This window comes from Astyanax mexicanus, chromosome 9, assembly GCF_023375975.1.
Source record: "Astyanax mexicanus isolate ESR-SI-001 chromosome 9, AstMex3_surface, whole genome shotgun sequence".
Classification (NCBI taxonomy): Eukaryota; Metazoa; Chordata; class Actinopteri; order Characiformes; family Acestrorhamphidae; genus Astyanax; species Astyanax mexicanus.
In genome coordinates this window covers 24,120,404-24,142,500 of record NC_064416.1, presented here as the reverse complement: position 1 = coordinate 24,142,500, position 22,097 = coordinate 24,120,404, and the positions used below count along the sequence as shown (strand labels likewise).

The following is a 22,097-nucleotide window of genomic DNA, read 5'->3' as shown; positions in this document are numbered from 1 at the left end:
AGTAGAAAGTGCTTTAAAATGTGTGTGTGTATATGTATATATTTATGTATGTGTGTATGTTTGTGGAAAGTTAGGGCCAATATAAGCAGTAGAGTTGATCATACTGATGAGAAAACCTGGTCTGGACAGAGCAGGTCTGTCCTCCCTTTTTCCGCATTTCCTCTGTGCTGGTCTGCAGGAGGGAGGGAGGCTCCTATGTGTTGGGTCAGTTGGGTTGTGTTTTTTTCGTTGATGAGGTTTTTAGAGGTACAGGTGTCTCCTACGACACACTGGAACAGCGGATGCTGGGTGAGCCCATCTGCGTGAGCACCTTGTCCAGCCACTGGAGAGGGCCGTTGAGGTGTAGCTCTATCCAGCAGGGGGTGCTGGTCACTGTCTGGCGCCTGCAGACGGTGGAATAAAGAGGAATCTGGGTCAGTAAGGAGCTTTCAGCACTACAAGCTCTTTCATGAAGCTCCAGACTGGTCAGTAGTGGTCACACTGGCTAGAAGAGCTTCCAAGAGTATGCAGCCTTAGCTCTTAATACATCACAGTACAATAGAGATTTATAAATCATTAACAATAATTAAGGACAAGGGTCACACACACAGACATTGCTATTGAAGGCCTTTGATTGATAAAAAGGTTATTATGAAATACAGTCCTACTTTAAAGCATCAGCACGTATTCATTCACACTACATGACTTTCTCTACATCTGTTTGCCTGCTTTTGCTACAAGCCTCTGTAAATCTCTCCCCTCCATCTCTGTGTGTGAACACCTCCTACACAGGCATGTCTCCCTCCCACGCACTCCCGCCCATCTACTGCATTCCTGCCCTGTTACACAACGCTCTCCCGCCGTCTCTTTCCACTTTAAACTCACTCCATTCTCCCTCATTCGCTACGTCTACAGTAGTTAAAGTCTAACTCTGGCAAACTAGACTCCTCACACAGTTCCTCTTACGTCTAGTGTATAATAGCTTAGCCCACCCGGGTACATCTGCCCGCCTCTACCCCCCTCAATCTTATTCAGTCTATTACTGCCTGGCAATAACATGCATTGTTTATTGTATCATGATCAGATTTTACTTGCAAAGCCAGGTTTAAAAAACACCCCAGATTCATTGTGAACAAAATCTGATCAAATCACCACATTTAGACAGATTTAGAGATGACCAGAGAAGAGTCACGTCAACATTTACAACAAATATAGGCAGAATATATGTTTTCTACACATTTCTACAAAAAAAAAAATGTCACAAAACATTTATCTAGGAAACAAGAAAAAGAGCACTTTTTGAAGGGGAAAAAATGACATTTGCACAGCTGAAGCTAGAGGTACAATTAATGAAAAAATGAGGGGAAAAAAAAAACAAAAACAGAAACCTAAGTGTGGGTAAGTACAGATGTAGGTTATAGCCCAATCCCATTTTACCCCTTGGCCCTACCACTTAGCCCTTAACCCTTTGTTTTGCGCATGCATGTCTAGACGTAGGGCATCTCGATTACTGTTATGCTTCGAGGTGGAAGAGGAAGTATTAGGGCTACATGCCCCAAGATATAAGCACATGACAAATTTGAGTATTTTCCTTGTAAAAATAATGATAATCACTATATTACCATAGTTCAATATTTCCTTCAGAACAAGCATAAATGGGAGGAACGAGGGATTAAGAAACAACAAGTGGAGGAGTGTGGGTCAGGACAGCTGTAGATTAACGTTTGAGTGCCGGCCCTGAAGAAGTGCATGCAGTTTGTTGCCCATCAGGCAAAGAAAAGACTGGAACTTAGTCAAAATGAAAATGAATATGAGTCAATGGGAGGAACAAGGGATGACAAAAAACAACAACAAATAAATGAGTGTGTCGCAAAAGAACTGTGAATTTGGTCACAGGGGCCTGTTTTGGGTGAACAAAAGTACAGTTGATGGGTGTGCACTTTTGCTCCCCATTCATTCTTAATGGCAAACAATAATGCAAATCTGAAAGCAATAAGCAACCATAGAGATAATTGTGGCTCTTTGCATCTTTCTCCTGCACTCTTTGTCTCCTTTAATCTGTGTGCATGTATGCACATGCTCACATGCGTTCTTGCAGGTTATTAGTCATATTTCTGTATACAGCCATTATGAGAATGCAATAACTATATATTGTTGCATTGTTTTTTTTTATTTTATTTTAGCAAAATCTGATCTCATCTGGGCATGCATTTTAATAACAAGTTTAAAGAGAATCCAGTCCAAGTCTATCCAGATACAAAACGCATGTTAATGCTAGGTGTATTCAGGTCCTTACAATTCAACCTTTTTTTTAGAGCATGTGCGGACAAAAACGAACCACCAAGAAGCAAAGGCCTTTTTAACCCTTTAACCACTACTGTGTTTTTGCCAGAACCAAAAAGGAGAGGGAGACCACAGACAGAAACCATCCCCCCTCTTATCTGACCACAGGATGAGATGAGCAAACCAAGTATGTGCAGTTTGGGCCTGTTAAAGCCTGTCACACAAATACACTTAACTGCTCCTGAATATGTAGGGCCATAAATGCCTAAGAACAGATGTCACTGTAGAACATTACCTAAGAAAATAAATTGATTTTAAAAGCAGGAGGGAGAAATTGAAGGCAATAAACTAGATTGTAAGGTAATGGGTGAAAGGGTATGTGTGTTGCCTTTAGAGTGACACTGTGAGTGTCCAAGTTAAAAGTAAGGCAGTAGAACAGTGACAGGCTTATAGTGTGAGTATGTGTGTCAAAGGAAAAGCAGAAAATTAAAATGATTTATCTCTTAACCCAGATGCAATCCATCTGACAAGACATGTTTGCTGTCTAAAGTTGACTTCTTTGATTAGAACAGGAGATGCTAGGCTAAGATTGATAACAAAAACAATGAGCTTTTCCTGCCCCAATCTCAACAAAACAACCCCAAATCAGTAGTGGGACAGCATTTAATAACAGGCAGTATAAAGCCAAGATATTTTATGTTTAAAATATAAACATATAAAACATTTCTGCATTACAGGCCTGCAACACATTCCAAAAAAGTTGGGACATGAACTCATTCATTATTTTGTAATGTAATGTTTTAGGTATTATTTTTTTCCTATTCCTCCTGCAAACAAGTCTTCAAGCATACAACAATACAGAGTTTGCCAACTGCACCTATTTTTTTTTTTTTTCCAAAAATCTACACACTACACTGCGGACTGGTAAGGACTGTAGACAGGTCAGTCCAGTATCCTTGCCCTCTTTTTTTGTAGCCATTCCTTTGTAATGTTTGCAGCATGTGGTTTTACACAGTCATAAAATTCAAGAATGTCCCTGGAAATTATGTTTTTTTTTGCATGAATGCTGCTTTACAGAAGTGTACGAACACAACCTCGTACTATGACTGGATTATATGTATTTTATATGGGCAATTTATTTATTTTTTCTTTACAAGATACTTTAAAGATGAAGTATTCTAAACCACAACACTTTGTCTGTGTAAAATAAATAAAGACAATAATGCATTTTTAGTTGGGTTAAACAGTGTATTTGGGTATGCATCTCCCTGAGATGAATCTAGTGACTGTTTGTTAGCAATGTTAGCCAACAATCTTACATCGAAGCTAACTTTATACACTCACTCACTGAGTCACTCCTCACACACTCCCCTCACGCTGGCCTCGGCCATGATGTGTGATGAGAAGTAACTGGATGGATTGCACAAGATATTCTTATGACGCACAGGCTCTTCCTCCACATTCAGCTTGCTGCTGACCTTTAGTTCCAAATAAGCTTGTTCAGCTACCTCTCAGCCTCAATGTCAACAAACCACCTGACACACACCCAGGTTAATTACCGTTCAGGCAGTTGTTCACACATACTGGCCTTGTGTGAGTGAGTAAGTGTGTTTGTGCGTGTTCAATATATTCACCTGTACTCTGCTCCCCAGCCTTTGACAAAGCTCATGCGGATAGTGCACATGCGGGTCAACTGGTACACAGCCTCAAATCCCTGATTCACCGACTGGGCCAGCAGAGCAGCAAACTCCTGGTTATTGAAGATCTTCAGATTACACCCTAAAAGGAAACAGTTTGAGCAATTCCGTTGCACACTGAGGAAGTACAGCAGCTGCATGCACGAGTGACTCACAGGATGTGTACATATGAGCACATGCCATCAATCACAGCTGATATGACTATGGCCTAACTGTTGTTTTGGTTAACCAGTAACATCACTGTGTATGATAAAAACATCAGCCGATTAGGCCACCACCACTTCACTTCTATTACAGCAATACAGCCTACAACAAAAAACTTTTACTTAAATAAGCACAGGTGGGCCTGCCATGATTATTACATTATCACAGTCACATTAGCGACTGACTGTTTACAGTGGTATGAAATTATTTAGGCACCCCTGATAATTTTCATGATTTTCCTTTATAAATCATTGGTTGTTCAGATCAGGAACTTCAGTTAAATATATCATATAGCAGGCGAACACAGTGATATTTGAGAAGTAAAAAGAAGTTTATAGGATTTACAGAAAGTGTGAAATAAATATTTTAACAAAATTAGGCAGGTGCCTAAATTTGAGCACCTCAACAGAAAAAGTACATTAATATTTAGTAGATCCTCCTTTTGCAGAAATATCAGCCTCTAAACACTTCCTATAGTTTACAGTCCGCTTTAAATCACACCACAGATTTTCAATAATATTCAGGTCTGGGGACAGAGATGATCATTCCAGAACATTGTACTTGTTCCTCTGCACGAGTGCAATAGTAGATTTTGAGCAGTTTTCAGGGTCGTTGTCTTGTTGAAGTACCCAGCCCCTGCGCTTTAACCTGCTGACAGAAACTGGAATCCATGTGACCCTCAACTTTATCAAAAATTCTTGTAGCTGCACTGATCACACAGCCCCACAGCATGATGGAACCACCACCAAATTTTACTGTGGGGAGCAGTAAAGTGTTTTTCTTTGAATGCTGTGTTCTTTTTCCACCATGCATACCGCCCTCCAAAGGACTTAATTTTAGTTTCATCAGTCCACAGAACCTTATTCCAAAACGAAGCTGGCTTGTCCAAACATGCTTTAGCTTTAGCATACCTCATGCAACTCTATTTGTGGCGTTTCCGCAGAAAAGGCTTCTTCTGCATTACTCTCCCATAAAGCCTTTTCTTGTGCAAAGTGCGCCGAATAGCTGAATGATGCATAGTGACACCATCTGCAACAAGATGATGTTGCAGCTCTTTGGAGCTGGTCTGTGGGTTGACTGACTGTTCTCACCATCCTTTGCCTCTGTTTTTCTGAGATTTTTCTTGGTCTGACACTTCGGGCCTTAACTAGAACTGTGTCTGTGGTTTCCTCTCTATGTTCCTCACAATCGCACAACTGACAGCTGGAATCTCTGAGATAGCTTTTTTGTATCCTTCCCCTAAACCATTATGTTGAACAATCTTTGTTTTCAGGTTATTCGAGAGTTGTTTTGAGGCTCCCATGCTGCCAGTGTTCAGAGAAGATGCAAAAAAGAGAAAAACGTGCAAATGGCCACCTTAACCCTTTCTCATAATTGAATTAACAAGTGTATGTAGGTCAAGGGTCAATGAGCTTACCAAACAAATTTTGTGTTTCAATTATCAGGGGTGCCCCAACTTTTTTCATACCACTGTATTATCTGGGATATACCATTCAATGTGTTTTGTATATGTACAGCTTACCTGGGGGAATTTTACACACAGTGGCGGGGTGCCAGCCATAGCGCTGGTTACAGTTTGGACTCTGGACAAAGATGGCACTGTCACTCAGACACTCTGCAAACACCTCTCCACCAATGTAGTACAGCCGCACTCCCCGACCTCAAAGAGAAAAAGTAAGAGAAAGAACGTGTTACTCCCAGCACACATCTCCCTTATAATAAATAATAAGATCTGTTCAGCCTAACATCCAGTGAAGGTCTAAACATAAAGTACCGATGTGTCTGCGAGTGAGCTCCACAGCTGCATTGCGGTTGACATTAGATAACAGGCCCAGGCAGAAGCGCTCGGCGTTGGAGGGGTCCGTGAAGCCGTCCACAGTTAGAGAGGGTTGTGAGGCATGGAAGGTCTCTCCCACTCGCTGGTTTAGCTCATAGTACGAGATGGAGCACCAGAATGCTGACTCGCAATAGGTTACTGGCTGCAGGTCTGAAATGCACAAACACACAGGACAACATGAGAGCTGAATGTATATATATATTACATTTACAAAATGTATACATTACAAGTACAGGGTTAGATTTAGTTAGATTAAGTTCTACTGTGTTTTATGAACATTTTAACAGGTTATGAACATCATCCAAACATTTTTGGCAAAACATGAACCTGGTAGTTTTTAATATTATGTCATAGAAACAGAGAAATGCTACAAAAGTATGTGGAATGAAAATATATTATTATATTTGTATTTTGGCTTCCACTGACTGTGATGGCAATTAAATATTTTAGTGTTCTAGTGCCCCCAAACATTATGAACCTTTTAGTACAGGTCCTATCTACTAATTTTCTCATTGTTAAGTTTTTTTTAAAGGGACTATGCATCAACTACAATTACATAGACAATAGCATTACTGCACTGTATCTATTAAAATACACTGTACAGTGGCTCCATACACATTTATACAAGAGCAGAACACCCCATGCAATGGCATACAATATTCCACGTAAATTTATATATCATTGAAACACGGTTTCACAGATCATGTTTCATAATCTTAAATGGAATATGTAACTAAAAACAAATAGCAGTACAATCCTGCGTAAACTCATGCTTTACCTTATGTTTTGGTTGTTTTTGTGTCTTGTCAAGTTGTGAATTTTGCAATCTTCATCTGTGAAATTCATTTTTGTGACTTAATTCTGCGATTCTGGCTGTGTTCTCTGCATTGCTAAAATCTTAGGGCCTTACTTACCGAATATCAATCAAATTTGTGCATGGGCCAATGTAGATATTATTTTCAGGCAAACATCAACCAAAGTAAAACTGAACTTTTATCTTTAATTTAAGTTTGGACCCTTTAAGAACAAGCAGACCATGTGAAATTTGGCCATTTATTATTTGTACAAAATAAACACCCTCCCAGAGGTTCAGTACAGAGTTAGAATAACGCTACAGGATATTATCATTAGATAACCAGGGCTGTCTGATAACACAGAGGACAAAAACAAAGACTCCTTTCATATGAGGTTTCCTCTTACAGCGCAGAGGTAAATCCCTGTAGACTACGACCTCTCCGAGGACTAGGGCCCATTAACGCACACAGCATGGTGCATGCATACACAAATCACAGCGTTAATATCACTAATATCAAGGGAAGTCTAGGGAAGTTTTCACATAGAGGAAAACATCCTGTTCTGATGTCATCACAAGTCAGTAACAAACAACTGAGCAGCAAACATTCCTGTAACGGTTACTTCATTTCCTTCACACACCCATATGTACAAACTCCAAACATAGCAAACCGCCAAAAAAACATCAAGAAGCTAATTGTTATCTCTAAAAATTACCCACAAAGTTCAGGGCCTTGTGGTTCCTCCCTAATGTCAGGGCCTGTAACTGAGCTACAAAAGAAGCAGACATCAAATACTAAACATGTCTTGGCTGATCAACTGTATCTGGTGCTTACTATTTGACTTTTTGCCAAACTATTCCTTTAAGCACTAGCTGAAGCAATTACTCACATAATAACAGAACTATCACTAACAGCGGCACACCCTCGGATGTGCGGAGGCGCACTTCCGGCGTCTGTAATCACTCAACACACACGTGGGTCTGGCACACGTTCACTGTAAAGATGATATGGCGCTGATGATTCAGCCAGATTAAAGCAATGAACAGAAACATCTCTATATAGGAGTTCAGGAAGGAAGATTCTTTTTGAGGATTTCCACTTTTCAAAAGTAACCAACCATGAACTAAGAGAAACATAACATTTCTCTGAACCTCTTTAATGTCTGGATGGATATTTAAAGCATGGCTATAAAACTTACAGTAAATATCAACGTTGAATAAATAGTGAAAGCTGGTTCTTACCGAGGTTGCTATTTGCAGGGGAGACAGGGTTGGGTGACAGGCTGGGGGAACCTGCAGAGACATGCGAGAATGAGACAGCAGCCTGCAATCTGAGTTATCGTGTGCAGATTCTAATCAGAGAAGAATGTTGAGCGGGAAGACAGAGTTCTGACCTGTGTCCATGTGGTTCATCTGTTGATCACTGCTTTCACCATCTTCACTGAGGTATCCTGGAGGAGGTGTCTCTGAAAGTTAAAGAAAAAAAAAAGCATGGTCAGAATGACTAGATATATCTTTCATATACAGGTCCGTGATTCCTGCATGAAACTGATGCAATTTCATTCATATGCCACCAAGAAAAATCATTCAAGCCTATAGTAATCCATGCTGTTATGGGTTGAAGAGAATGCTCTCTATTTCAAAAAGTGGTATGAAATATGACATATACTATACTGTTTCATGTGCCAGTTCATATGACCCTGCCTAGTAAAGGACGCAAAGGTTTGCTCTCTGAGCATTAAGATGTTAACTATGCATAATAACGCAATAATTATTCAAACCAATACTTATATAAACAAATATTTATTCATACTTATTAAACCACTACATGGTCAAAAAGCATGTAGTCATATTATAAAGTGCTACAAATGGTTAGAGAACTGATCACTTTTTTACTTGCTTTAAGTTTTCCCATGCCATCTAAACTGCAAGCCCAGGTACTTAGACTGGACGACCATCTTTCCATGTTCAGTTTTTAAATATCAAAACAAATACCTCCTATTTGATGTCCTCCATTAGTAGATTAGGGATCTAAAGAGCATATCAGACTGCATATCGGAACAATATGTTGTTTAGTCTTCACCGCAAGTGAAGAAATGAGTAATCTTAAAATCAGGAAACATTTCTAGGAAAATTTCTCCTTCTCCTTTGTTAAGTGTTATCGGACTGGGGTTTTGCAACACTGTTCAGACCTTAGCTTTAAGATTAGGTGTGGAGCAGAATGCTGTTTGGAGTAGTGGCACAGATATATCGAGTTGTGGCACAGATTTTATTCCTTAAAGATATATTCTTCTATATATATTCTTGAACAAATTCCAACAAGCTGTGTATGGATTCCCTTAAACTGGATTTAAACTAACCACAATGCGAAATTTTCCAACCATTTTTCACTGAACGTACACTTCCATACGCCTGCAGTAAAGATGCAAGCTAATAAATGCACCTGAATTTAGTGCCTAATCACGAATAATGCTGATGGTTCCACTTAGTTTCATTTGATGATTAATATAAGCAAGCTTGTATACAAAATCTGGAAACTGCAGAATGCGATATGTAAAAATAAACCAAAATTACATTTAGTGCATGTGTCATTTGAAGGACTTTTGCAAAAATACATACAAATAGGGCCTTTACATGTTTAAAATATCCTAACAGATTAAACTTAGTTTTTGGGTAAAATACATTTTTGTGACTTTATTCTGTGCACTTCTGCTGGAATCTTAGAGCCTTATTTACAGAACATTAGTCAAATTTGTCCAATGTAGATATTATTTTCAGGCAAATATCAACCAATACAAGGCATAACTAAAGTAAAATAACAAAATATAAAAGAAACTAAGTATAATACTACTCCTCTACTCCACACTGTTCTGTTGAGAGAGTGTTATTCTATTTACTAACTACAACATGTGACTTGTAGCATCAACATGTAGAGAGTGTGCCCCACTGAAAAGGGAAGAAATGTGTCAGTCTGTGTCTCATCCAATTTTACTAAGTGTATTAGGGACTCCTATTTTGACAAGACATTTTAATTAAGTAAGTCAAAGATAGAGTGCGCGTGCAGACAGAGTGACTGTCTGGGTGACTGTGTGTATGTTTTGTTTTACACTAACCTGGTATGTAGTTGATCTGAGGCTCTATTCCTGCAGGAAAATTGGTGTTTTCAGGAATAGAGTGGCTGTAGTCGTCCAGCGGAGGAAACTCAGCTGGGATATCAGTGTGTCGGGGTACCAGCACAGGGGGCAAAACTGCACACAGACACACACGTGAGGTTCTCATCAAGGACAAATCAACATCAAGTTGAATATAGAGACGTGTACAATCTGATAAGGTGGATTAAAGCTTGCGAATTTAACAGGTGTAAAGCACTTTCACTTCCACAACACATTCCTGCGCAAGGACTTACCTGGTGTCTCCACACGCTGGTAGTGATAGGGATTGACACACACTTCATCCTTCTTCATGTGGAAAGCAAACTCACACAGGTCTACAGCGCGCAACTCATGGTGGGACTGAAGGTCAGGCCAGCGCCACAGACGACAGTAGATGACATGAGGGAGGCCTTTTCTATGAGACACCTGCAGACGTCCATCTAGAGACCTAAGTGGAATGAAAAAATAAATAAATAAATAATAATAATAATAAATAAACTCACACAGCAGATACTTGTTCCTACTATACTTAATTATTACAGTTGATATAGCCTTTTTAACACTCAAAATCAGCTAGCCCCCTTCTGATCAAGTAAAAAAAAGCACATTTATGTGCAGTAAAGCTGTAGCCAGTATAGCTGGGTGCTGGCAAGAATTTGGCGATATGACACGTCATACACTATATTTTGATATTTTAATCAAGATAATATGTTGCAATTGTTTTTAAATATGTTTTTAGAAAAACTAGTCTAAAGGTGAAGCACAACACTGATATCTAGCAGTCAGGATATGCAAAATAAACCACTGCAGCCAGACCCCTATTACCCAGAGGTTGTCTTCCAAGCAAATAATCTGAAACTGGAGGGCTTCTCACACCTTAACATGGTGAAGCACCACCTACTTTGACAGGAAGTAGCCATCTGACTAAAATGCAAACCATCACACTTAATCCTAGCCTATTTTTTTGGCGTGGCATTTAACTTGACCGCATCCTTTTTCATTATGATTTCCAGAGCAAGCAGTTGTTCACTAACTAACCTGGAAGACCAAATTTCCATAGACAAAGTTCATCTACACAGATCCTGTGTAGATCCTGTGTAAAAGCACCTCAGACTCAAGATGAGCAGATTTACTTACATATCTCATCTGTAATTTTGTTCTGTTTATGACAGCTGTATTGGCTGTTGTACTGCTCCCCACACACAGCATTTAAAAGGACTACTGGTAGCTTGATAAATAGTAAAGAATTAAGAGTTGTGCTTCTGAAGAAGTTCTCCTCCACAGATGCCGTGAAGTATCAAAAAGAACTGCCTTGCGATTCACTGAGTATTGGAAAATCACAGTATTGTGATATTATCGTTATCGGGGCAACATACTGTAACAATATTATATTGGGAGATGCTCTAAGATTCCCACTCCCTGGTGCTGATACTAATATTGTTTTTATTTCGTTCTTTTACTGCTTTATATTAACACTTTTATTTTCGTGTTTCTATCAGTCAAAACAAAGCTCCCAACCCTATCAGAACCAGCAAAAACATCCAGGCAACTCTTTTTTTATTTTTTGAAAGACACACAATAAGTCAGGAAATTCAAATGAAGCAAGTGTTTCATTGATGCTAAAGAGCAGCAGGCCTTATCTCAGCCTTTTTTCACTTCGTCAAATTGAGTGGAACAAACAGCTGCTCGTTGAGAGGTCATTTGGTGTGAGAGTGGAGTGCTGCTACTGTGGCATGAATCATCCTCATGCGATTGTGTGCCAGGCAGCACGACAGGCCGCACAAAAGAGCTCCATTATCTTAATGCATTTTCACTACAGATCAGAATTTTCTCACTTCTCATTGACCTCTGACAGCAGAGGAGGAGGAGTGTGTATATGAATGAAGTATGAATGCGCGTGTATATGTTTTGGGTAAGCAAGTTCAGTAGCAGAACAGCAGATCTTGACAAGTCAGGTATCAAAAAAATACAGGCCAGTATTAAGAATCTGCTGCTTCTGGGCAATATGAGGATCATTTATTGTATTATGATACATTTTATTTTCATATAGCCAAAAATGCTTAAGAAATACTGATGCACCTGTACATTTTATTTCAAAGAGCATAATTAGTCATGATTATGTGCAGCAAAAACTGAATAAAAATTACTGGGTGATGCATTAGAGAGTATTTAAATAGAAGATTGTAAGACTTACAACTGCTGATGCATTTTGTCTGTGTGTCCAAAACACTGTAATATTGTGCTACAATATTTTACCACATCATCCAGCTCTAGCTTTCATACAGTATTCACCACATCCACCACAACAAAACCGGATAAACTGGATAAATATCATAACGGTTTAAAAAATTTTAAACAAAAGAAAAATGAACGGAGCAGCTATTTCTGCAATTAATGACTATTTTGATAGTCATCTAATTTCTGAAACATTTTTCTGATTAGTCAATTACTCTAACATTCCCTGCTTCCTGTTTCTAGTTTTATCTATCCCTATAAAATGATAGAAACAGCTGAACATGGGATTTAAATGTCACTTAAATGCCCACAAGACACTTAAATGTGAAATTAGCTGATATTCAATGAGAAAATGTAATCTGTTACGTTTGGGCACTTTTGGTTACCAAATAGAGTTTAAACTGTGTGAGTGAGCCCATTATTCCTCTCCTATTGCATTTCTGTTTCCAGCACCTTGTGTAGTGCAGTGCTGTTACAAATTATCAGTTATTCGGCAATGAAGTTGAGTTGACAAGTTGTTAATAATTAGACACTGCATGTCCTGTGATGTGACTATTGCACATGCATGTGTTGCGATGGTGATACTGAAACAGCCCTATGTGCATCCCCAATTTCACCCAACAAGGAGCAACTACTGTTAAAAAGTTTTGACAGCTAAAAACTGAATCAACTAGATAGAAAACTAAAATAGAAGATAATGGCAATCGCATTTTTAAACGATAAACAATTAGGTACTTAAAATCAGTCGAATGTTTGATATCTGTTTTGCTTTAACTGCAAAATATGATCCTTTAATAAATTAAAAAAGTATAACTTTAAATTAAGATTCAATTTAGAAATTAAGATTTGGGATAGGTATTCTTAAACTGGCCACAACAGTTTAAGAATAAACAACAATTCCCAACAAACTTGATGCATAAGAAACCATAAGACTATGTATTAATGCAGAAGGCCATTTTTAAATGGCCTTATTTACCATGAAGCAGGACACAAAGGACTGATGACTGGCCCGTCTGCTAGAACGTCTCCTGAAAGGGAGAGCCTGCAGCCTCTATTGTGTAGCCTCGTTCACTCAGACAAAGCCCAAGTCTGGAGTCTCGCAGTCACTCCTGCAGTCTGCAGTGCAGTGCTGCTGAAAGAGCTGTGCATGTTTCTATTCTGACTGCAGCCTCAGTGACCTCCAGCCTGTCCAGATCCAGCAGAGCCCATTCAGCCCAAAGTCACAATCAAGAGCATCAGCCCTGCCCCCACAAACTCACTCTGTTTCACACAATGTCAGAAGGCTAATTGTAGGCTGATAACATAATTTAGAAAATTAAACAATTATAAATAAACAAAACATGAAGAAAGAAAGAAACATTTAGAGTAACAGAACATTATTGTGTTGGGGTGAAAATTTAACCAGCTGGAATACTATAACTGGCCAAAACAAATCAATGGGTGCATGATGAATAGAAAACTGTGGTCAATAAATGAAAACTAAAGAGGTAGTGGAAAGCACTGGGGGAAGGAAATGTGGATGACCAGTAGACTGAGGGTTTCCTCCCATAATAAACTTCCACACATTTTCAACTGTAATGTGGTGCTCATATTCTTAATGAAATGTGGTCTACTGGCTAGTGCCCAAAGTTTCAAAGGCAGCTATACCAAAGGTTCTTACTGAGGAAATAAGACCTACTTATAACAGAAAACAGCCAAGAACACATTTAATATGGTCAAAAATTAAACCCAGAGCTTAGCTTTTATGTTTTTGTCTATTTGAGTTAACAAGAATGGTGTTCCATCTACATTTTCAGAAGGCATTAAGTTGGAGTCACATCTGTAGGCAAGCAAAAATATAAATAACTTAAATGGGATTCACCTCTATAACCAATTTCTGTTTTTTTTTTCCATAAATACTTTTTAAATAATCTTGGGTAAAATTTTATTCATCTGCCCTGGCTGAGCTGACCTTAAAATAGGCTTCCCAGTTACTAGGGCTATGCAATCTAGCAATATTCTAGGTATCACAAACAGGGGTTACAATTTAATAAATTGCAATATACTGCGATATCTGCAGGCAGTTATCTCATACAACCTATTACCAGATATTCTGCAAACAACCTATCCCAAACAGTTCCAAAAGCCTCCTGAAAGAGCAATAATCTATTCTCATGTGCTATTTTCACAATCCCACGGACAAAGGAATCTCTTTAGTCTGTAGTATTGGGGGGTGGGGGGGCTGGGGGGGCTATGTGGGCCTGGAAGGACCTCTCATAGTGGGGTGGAAGGACCTCTTCATAGTCAGAGTTTGAACAACGCAAAATGACCAATATTTACAGGTGCATGCATTTACATAAAAACTTTTCATTTGAAACCGATACAGTGTTTTTGGGAATCTATACAAGTATTGCGAATAACCTTGATATACTAATATTTTCTTAGTGATATTTCACACACTTAAGCTTAAGACCCAAAACAGAGGAAAAAGAGCACCACTGGCTCAAAGTAAACCAACAAGGAAGACACTGCAAACACACTCAATCTCAGTCTCTCACCCAACTGTCACCAACCACAACCACTAGGACTCAGAGCGTGGCACATCAGGGGACATTTTAGTATTACAACTGTTAAATACAGCTGTTTAAGTAAGCACGCTACTTACTAAGTAACCATAGCAGTCCTTCACCCTTTATTTTTATTTTTTGCTGTGCCTGAGTGTGCAACACAGTGTTCTCATCAGTATCAAAAATAGATTTATTTACTTTGGGTTTTACACTGGTTCTACTTTATATTTGGCAAATACATAAAGGTTAGCATGCTAGCCACACCAAATTAAGAACTTTTTGGTGATCAGGCTTCCCATTGAGCCCCTGTTCCACCCATTTCACAGGGCATCAGGAACTGCATGTTTAAGTCTTCAGAGCAGATATCATTCTCAGAAATTCAGAGTTCCTCTGATTATATTAAAAGTTTACTTTACAGACAGAAGTACTGATAAACAAAACTTAGTGACTGAAATGAGTCACTAAGAGGCTCAGTGCTTTGCCACAGGTGTATAAAATCACGCACCTAGCCATGCAGTCTGCCATTTATAATCATTGGTGAAAGAATAAGTTAATCTAAACGAGGGCTGCAACTAATGATTATTTTGGTAGTCAACTAATCTGATGATTATTTTTCGATTAGTCAAAGATTATTTCTGCCATGTCCTCAATCTCTAAAAATGATAGAAACAGCTAAACATAACATGAGATTTAAAAGGCATTTAAATGTCTAGATGTTGTTTAAATGTGTAAAGTACTTTTGGGTACTTTTGGAGACATAGACTAAGTTGAGTGTAAACTGTGTGAGTGAGATATTTACCCATCTTCCGTTGCAATTCTGTCCCCAGAACTTTGTGAAACGCGATACTGTTACAACTTAACAATTAGTCAACAATGAATCGTTGCAAACTTAATCTAAGCAGCTCCAGTACCAAGCTGAATTCCAGCTTGGTACTGCAATATAATGCCACCAGTAAAACAAATTAGTTAGTGGAATGTATTTATCCCTGCCAAGGTGTTCAAGATATCAATTATAAGTGATATTATTGAGAAGTGGAAGCACATGCAAATCTGTGGAACCACAGCAACTCAGACCACAAAGTGGCAGACCACAAAGTTACCAAGTGCTAAAGTTCATTGAGCATAAAGCATAAAAGCTATGCTCACTTAATAACTGCACAGTTCCAAACATGTTGCTGTTAAAAGAGCAAAAAGGGGCAACTTAATTTTAACGCCTATGGATTTAGAAAAGGAGATCAACTTCTTGTTGTAATATGTAGGTGTCTCAACAACATATGTCCATTTAGGGTATCTCTTGTTAGAAATTTAAAACAAACTTCTTGTGAATAATATCTATGGATAGTCTATGGATAGTCTATGGAGCCTCAGGTCTCAGCAGATTTTATTGGCTAAGTGATTTATCAGACATGCACTAGTAGAAACACTCCAACTAGGCTTGCTGCCCAAAGCTTTTTGTTTAAATAAGGCAGAAGGAAGAAGGCTGCACTGGGGATATGTGTGGAAGGGGTCTGACCTCAGTAAACTCGGAGCAGCTGGCTATTTCCTGAGCTGGCCTATGAGCAGTGCAGTCTCTGCTCTGTCCTTCAAGCTACCTGTATCAAACAGACAATCTACTCTCTCAATTAAAAGGAACTGAGGTGAACAATGGCAGCCTGAGAGCCTTACACACTATATAATAAATTATAACGACTGTGTGCATGTGTGTTAAGTTGCACACACTCCTTATACTCCTCTTCTTCTAACCCCCAACACTCAGGTTATACCACAAACCAAACAGCAACCCACGCCCTCCCCAGGGCCTGCGCTGCATTCCTGGCTGCTGAGTAGTCATGTCGGGCAGAGCATAGTACAAACACTGTTGTATATTATTGTGTGTTAAGCATCCATCGACCTTGTCTGAGGGGTGTGTGGAGCTTGCGGGTTACATGTACACCCATTTCCACAACAACCACAAGGTGTTTGCTTGAAAGGTGTTTGTTTCTTAAAGTTGGGGGGGGGGGGGGGGGGGGAACATGTTGCCAAAAAGAGATGTGGTCTGGTCCACTATGGATTATGATCCAATATTATGATTGTGTCATCACAATCCAGAAACCAAAACAACAAAACAACAAATTGAAGTTCCCCACCCTTAGCTAGAGAGACAGCAGACTTCTCCTGCTCCCACATAAAAACATGACCTCAGGCGCCAACATGTCTCTGTGAAGTCAGCTCTATTTAATAACACAACATGAGTCATGGGGGATTCCCAATGAACTTTCTCTACCTACTTTTTCACCCTTTCCTTAGCCTAAACAGTCTGCTGGACTTCTGAGTAAGCAATTCCTGACACACACATACACTGCAATGGACAAGCATGTACAAGTAACGTTCCTGTCAGAAAGATTTAAGGAGCAGATGTCCAGCTCATGTTCAACCAAAGTATTCCCAAGTATCAGTCCCTGATATGTGACTAAGTAGACACTGCTGAAAGCACAAAGCAAAGTCTTAAAAATTGCCGCTCTTTGCTGCTGTGTATTTTTCACACATTATAAGAAACAGAAAGATGACAAAAGAACTGAAAATCCCTTTGCTTCATCTAAAAAATGACTGCTGCCACAACTTCAATATTTTATGAATGTTATGAAATTGCAGTTACAATACTTTGCAGAGGGCTTTTAATTTAAAACAACAGATACAGGGAGTGGAGAGATGTGATGTCCCACCCAATCTTCCTCTCTCTATACCCAAACAAGAGTGAGATAAATTAAAAGATAGTAACTTAAGTCAGGGTTTCCCGCATCAGTATGTAGGTAAGGTGGCCACCCTAACAACAACGTTCCCCAGCCTTGACAGCAAAATTAATTGGTCAACTAAGTATGAGGAGAAGCTAAACAGGATGCTCTATTTTTCACTCTTTCACTGTGTGTCTGTGTGTCTCGCCCCTTTTTCCTCGCATGTGCACTCTCTTACTTTCTGTCTCTCACACGCTCAAATCAAATCATGCACCCACCCACGCCTTGACAAACGCCTTGACAGTAGGTTAAACTAGCATTAACATATATTAAAACTAAAATCAAATTAAGGCCACAGTACACAGAAAGGCAGTCAGCTTTTTGGTAAACAAACAAATGCTAAACTAAACACTTTAGCTAACACTACTATCCTAGCCCTGTACAGCTCATATCTTTCAGCTCAAAAACAGCCAGTGTGTGCAGGTAGCTCCACACCAGGCATAAGTAATTCTGAAAACTTTGAATCATTTTGTATTATTTGCACATAAAAATGATATTGAATCTGGCTTTCTGTGGCTCTTTCTGTCCGTTTTCACTCCTGGGGGTTGGGAGGGTGGGTGTGACCCTGCTGCCACTGCTAAAAAATAAAAAAATCTATTACTGTCACCAACTCAATTCAGGCCATTGGGCAAGCAAATGGTCATATAACAAGTCTGTGCATAAATCTCTCTCAGATTGTTAAATCATGCAGTGCCAAGTTATGAAACAAGCAGGTGGAAAGCCTGGTTGTTTACCACACTGAAAAACACAACCCTAGCCAACTCCAGGACGGAACAAGGGTAGGCTTCTTTGATCTATTCAAGATGCCATACGGATACAAATAAACAATTTGGAAGTTATATCTAGCTGTGCGTGCTTGTCCCATCTTCTGAATCAGATAGGAGATGTTTACGCCAGAAGCTGAAGCATGTTTTCCAATGTTTCTATTTTATCAAACCAAAATGGTCTTCATGTGCATGTACTGATCATGTTTATTCATACACAGAAGCCTGCTAGATGGATTGACAAGTTTCAGCATGACTAGCTTTACAAGCTTGTACTGGTCTGTCATCCGTCAAAGTGAATTATTCAGTTAAATCATCATTTTGCTATCTGCAAAATTTCACAAGGATAAATAAAGGTGGTTATAAGATATACAATCACTACAGAATGTAATCTTAAAAAGTAATTACACTTGCATTTGAGTAATGTGCTTGCCCCAAAACAGGGCTTTATGCCAGCTCTGAATGAGCGCAATTCATTTCCGTGCATGCCAGTTCAGTGCTGCAGCAGATCTGGCTCTGACATAACAGGCTTTAAACGCTCCTGGAAATTCATTGTGCTGTAAATGGACCTCTTACTATCACGGATAAAACTGATTCAAATGAAGCACACAACAGCAGAAATGCACTGAGCAGACACCAACATGAACTAGCACATGAAACCTGATGAAACCTACAGAAATTTTGCTAATTTAGTCAACCTATTTTAGGCTATCTAACCTAACGTTGGCAGTCTGAAACGGAAACTCGTTCACCTAAATCACCAAATATCTGCAGACCAAAGACTAAAACATGTGAAATATTTTTATCATTATCTTGTATATTCTACAAAACAGTAAAAATAAACAATCCACAATATAGCTAGTTAACGTTTGGGGTGAAAATGCCGCATAATAACAATAACATGTTTTCACATTGCCGTGGTCTGTCAAAAGTGTCAGCTACTGTCCCAGTTACAGGCATGTTGCATAACAGGTGCTAAGCTGAGAAAGCTTTGTCGGCAATTGAGTTTAACATTCAGGGTGTCCTGCTAGCTAGCTGAAAAAATTCAAAATCTTTTAGTTTGCTGGCTAACCCAGCTTCTTAACTTTACAGTGGTTAGTGTTAAAAAACATTATTATATTAGCTAACGCCAGTTTTTTAATCAACAAAGCAATGTAGCGTTCAGTAACTACCTAACGCTAGCTAGCTAGCTAATAAAACTATAGTTTTGCTAGCAAGAGCCTTAGCCTGAAACAATGTTCAACAATTACAGTTAGCTATTAGCTTATATTTTATATTTTAACTACTTTACGGCAAACTGACTCGTATCTAGCTAATATGCTTGCAAATAGTCACTAAATGCCGCTAAATGTTAGCTTGCTACGTTAGTTAGAAGAACATGTAACGTTACGTTGTCAGACCATAAGTTAGCTAGAAGTGGGCTAGTCTCGAAGCTAAAATACCCAAACTTTACCAACGTTTATAACAACCAACTAGCTAAGCTAACTAGCTAACAGCTAGCTAACGGCCTATGTTTAAACTACCAGCTGTCAGGTACCTTAGATGTTATCGATAGATACGTATGTCAGCTAAGATAGCTAGCTAACAAGTTATACGTTAACTAGCAAACTAACGTTAACTAACATAGCTTTAGCTGAGCTAGTTTGTTATTCTAACCTGTATGAAAGCAAAAAGCTTAGTATGTTAGTGAACCAGCGGTTAGCTAAAACCTAGCCAACCTATTTTTTAACCTAGTTTTGAAAATGCCATCATAGCTTATATCTCACAAGGAAAGTAAGCTAGCTAACCTAGCTACTTAGCTTAGCTAGGTTAAGGCACAATTTGTAGCCCACAAATACATACAATTAGCTAAGCTAACTACCTAGTATCACGTCGCAAAAGTAGGTTAGCTAAATAAAACAGTTTTACGGTTTTAATCTCATGCTGAAAAAAATCTTATCTAGCTAACTTAGCTAGCTTTGTAGCTCTGCTAGCTGACGTTAGCTAACTAGCGTTAGACATCTAAACAAAACAGGAGTGGAGCGGCCCGTGCATAAATACCTTGGTATGGTTATGCATTTTGTATTGACATTCTGAGTAGTTATAGCCTTTTCCAGCTCGTCGAGCTGCCCCGTCTTCTTTAACTTCTTCACAAGACTCTTTACAGCCTTTTCACACCATTTCTCCTCCTGCCCGTTCTGCTCTCCTTTTTTCCAGCCCAGGAGCCTCTTCACAATCGGAGGGGTGAAAGGCAATATAGACATCTTTAAGTATCACAGTGTCTCCTCACGCCTCTCGCTGTCTTCTGCTGGTCAAATCCCGCGAGAAAAACAGTAAAACACCGGTTCTCTGCTACACTGGAATACCAGTAAAATCACGGGCAAACATCAAATACCGAAACTTTCTTTAGTTTCTATTCCAGACATAGAGCTAGATGCTGGCGGCCAGTGGCAGCGCTGTAGCTACTCTACAGCAGGCCGGCTGAGCTCTGAGCTCAGAGCTGCTCTGTCTCTCTCTCTCCTCCCCCGCCCCCTTCCTTCTCGTCCTATCTTTCTCTCTTTCCCCTCCTCCTTCAGTGCACTGATTTAATTTTTAGGCAATAAAACTCGGACATTTAGGGGGAAGTTTCCCAGACAGGGTTTAAGCCCAGTGTTGGACTATTCAGCATTTTAAATAGAGATGTTCTAAAAAAAAAGAAAACAAATAAATAGTGCAAAGAAAACAAGTTCATATTCATAAAGTTTCTATATTCATAGAGTTTAGAAATCAATATTTGGTGGAATAACCCTGGTTTTTAATCACAGTTTTCATGCATCTTGGCATGTTCTCTTCCACCAGTCTTACACACTGCTTTTGGATAAATGTATGCCACTCCTGGTGCAAACATTCAAGCACTTCAGCTTGGTTTGAAACTCATCATTTTTTAAGCGGTCTCTTGACTAAAAAATATTCTAAAACTCTAAAGTCTGACTCTCTCTTGACATCCGAAGACAATTTGTTATTACTCTGCAAAAAGCTTGTGGGACTGTTGAACAATGAAACACAAACAGAGGTATCTTTTTGCCACAGCTGCTCTTGTGTGTGTGTGGTGACAAGGGCTGAGCGATATGGATAAAAACTAATATTTTGATATTTTTTGCTGAAAGGGGACACACTATATATATCTTAATATTTTTTCATCCTATTAAGTAATAACAAAAAACACTTCTGAGACAAAACCAAATTTCATAGAGACACTTTTATTAATATTTATATTATTATTCAATAGTGAGAAAAAAATCAATCAGCTATGTTTCATATTGTAAATTTCAAAATGTTTAGCTGGTGAAAAAATATATTTTCATTCTATAAGGTAATAACAAAAATGTACTTCGGAGACAAAGCTACATGCTCCAAAGTTTATACAGCTACTTTTATTAACATCCAGCTGTAGATGAATAGGAGATACTGTATATTCTAGAGATGGAAAGATCAATCTTCTGGTATGTATCGTATCAGAAGAGAAAGACGAACTGTCTTAAGCTAATTGTCTAAACGCAACATAGTCTATATAAATGTAAACAATGTTGTCGTATCTTATATCTCGTATGAAAATATACTGATAAAACTCAATATATTGCCCTGCCCTTGTGTTTACTCTTTTTAGAAGATTAGGATGAAAACAAAAGACTTATCATTCTGGCCACCATAAACAAACAGTCTAAATATTAAATTGTCCAAACTGTTTCGAATGAAAAAATGGTACGTGATGTAAAACTTAAGAAAAAATCCTGCTGAAAATATTGTAGATGTGATTATTAAATTGTGTCTGCTTCATGATGGTTATGTACTGGTGTGAAATGGTATTTAATGTGTGT

General features: G+C 38.8%; 1 protein-coding gene across 1 annotated transcript; it reads right to left on the bottom strand.

Moving 5' to 3' along the window:
• Positions 1-239: 239 nt before the first annotated feature.
• On the bottom strand, positions 240-20,729 carry smad3b (SMAD family member 3b). Its single transcript, XM_007249152.4, has 9 exons — positions 20,302-20,729; positions 10,200-10,393; positions 9,907-10,041; positions 8,188-8,259; positions 8,036-8,086; positions 5,938-6,150; positions 5,686-5,823; positions 3,897-4,041; positions 240-383 (listed from the first exon to the last, which is right to left on the bottom strand). The coding sequence occupies exons 1-9, from the start codon at positions 20,502-20,504 to the stop codon at positions 260-262; spliced, it is 1,275 nt and encodes a 424-aa protein (XP_007249214.1). The 5' UTR covers positions 20,505-20,729; the 3' UTR covers positions 240-259.
• Between the last annotated feature and the right edge of the window lie 1,368 nt (positions 20,730-22,097).

What these genes read in the sequence shown, in the direction of transcription:
- smad3b (XM_007249152.4), bottom strand. Translation starts at nt 20,504, where the DNA reads ATGTCTATATTGCCTTTCACCCCTCCGATTGTGAAGAGGCTCCTGGGC. An exon ending in CCAGCGTGTGGAGACACCAG is followed by an intron (nt 10,042 to 10,199) that starts GTAAGTCCTTGC and finishes GTCTGTGTGCAG; the next exon opens with TTTTGCCCCCTGTGCTGGTA. An exon ending in GCTCACTCGCAGACACATCG is followed by an intron (nt 5,824 to 5,937) that starts GTACTTTATGTT and finishes TTTCTCTTTGAG; the next exon opens with GTCGGGGAGTGCGGCTGTAC.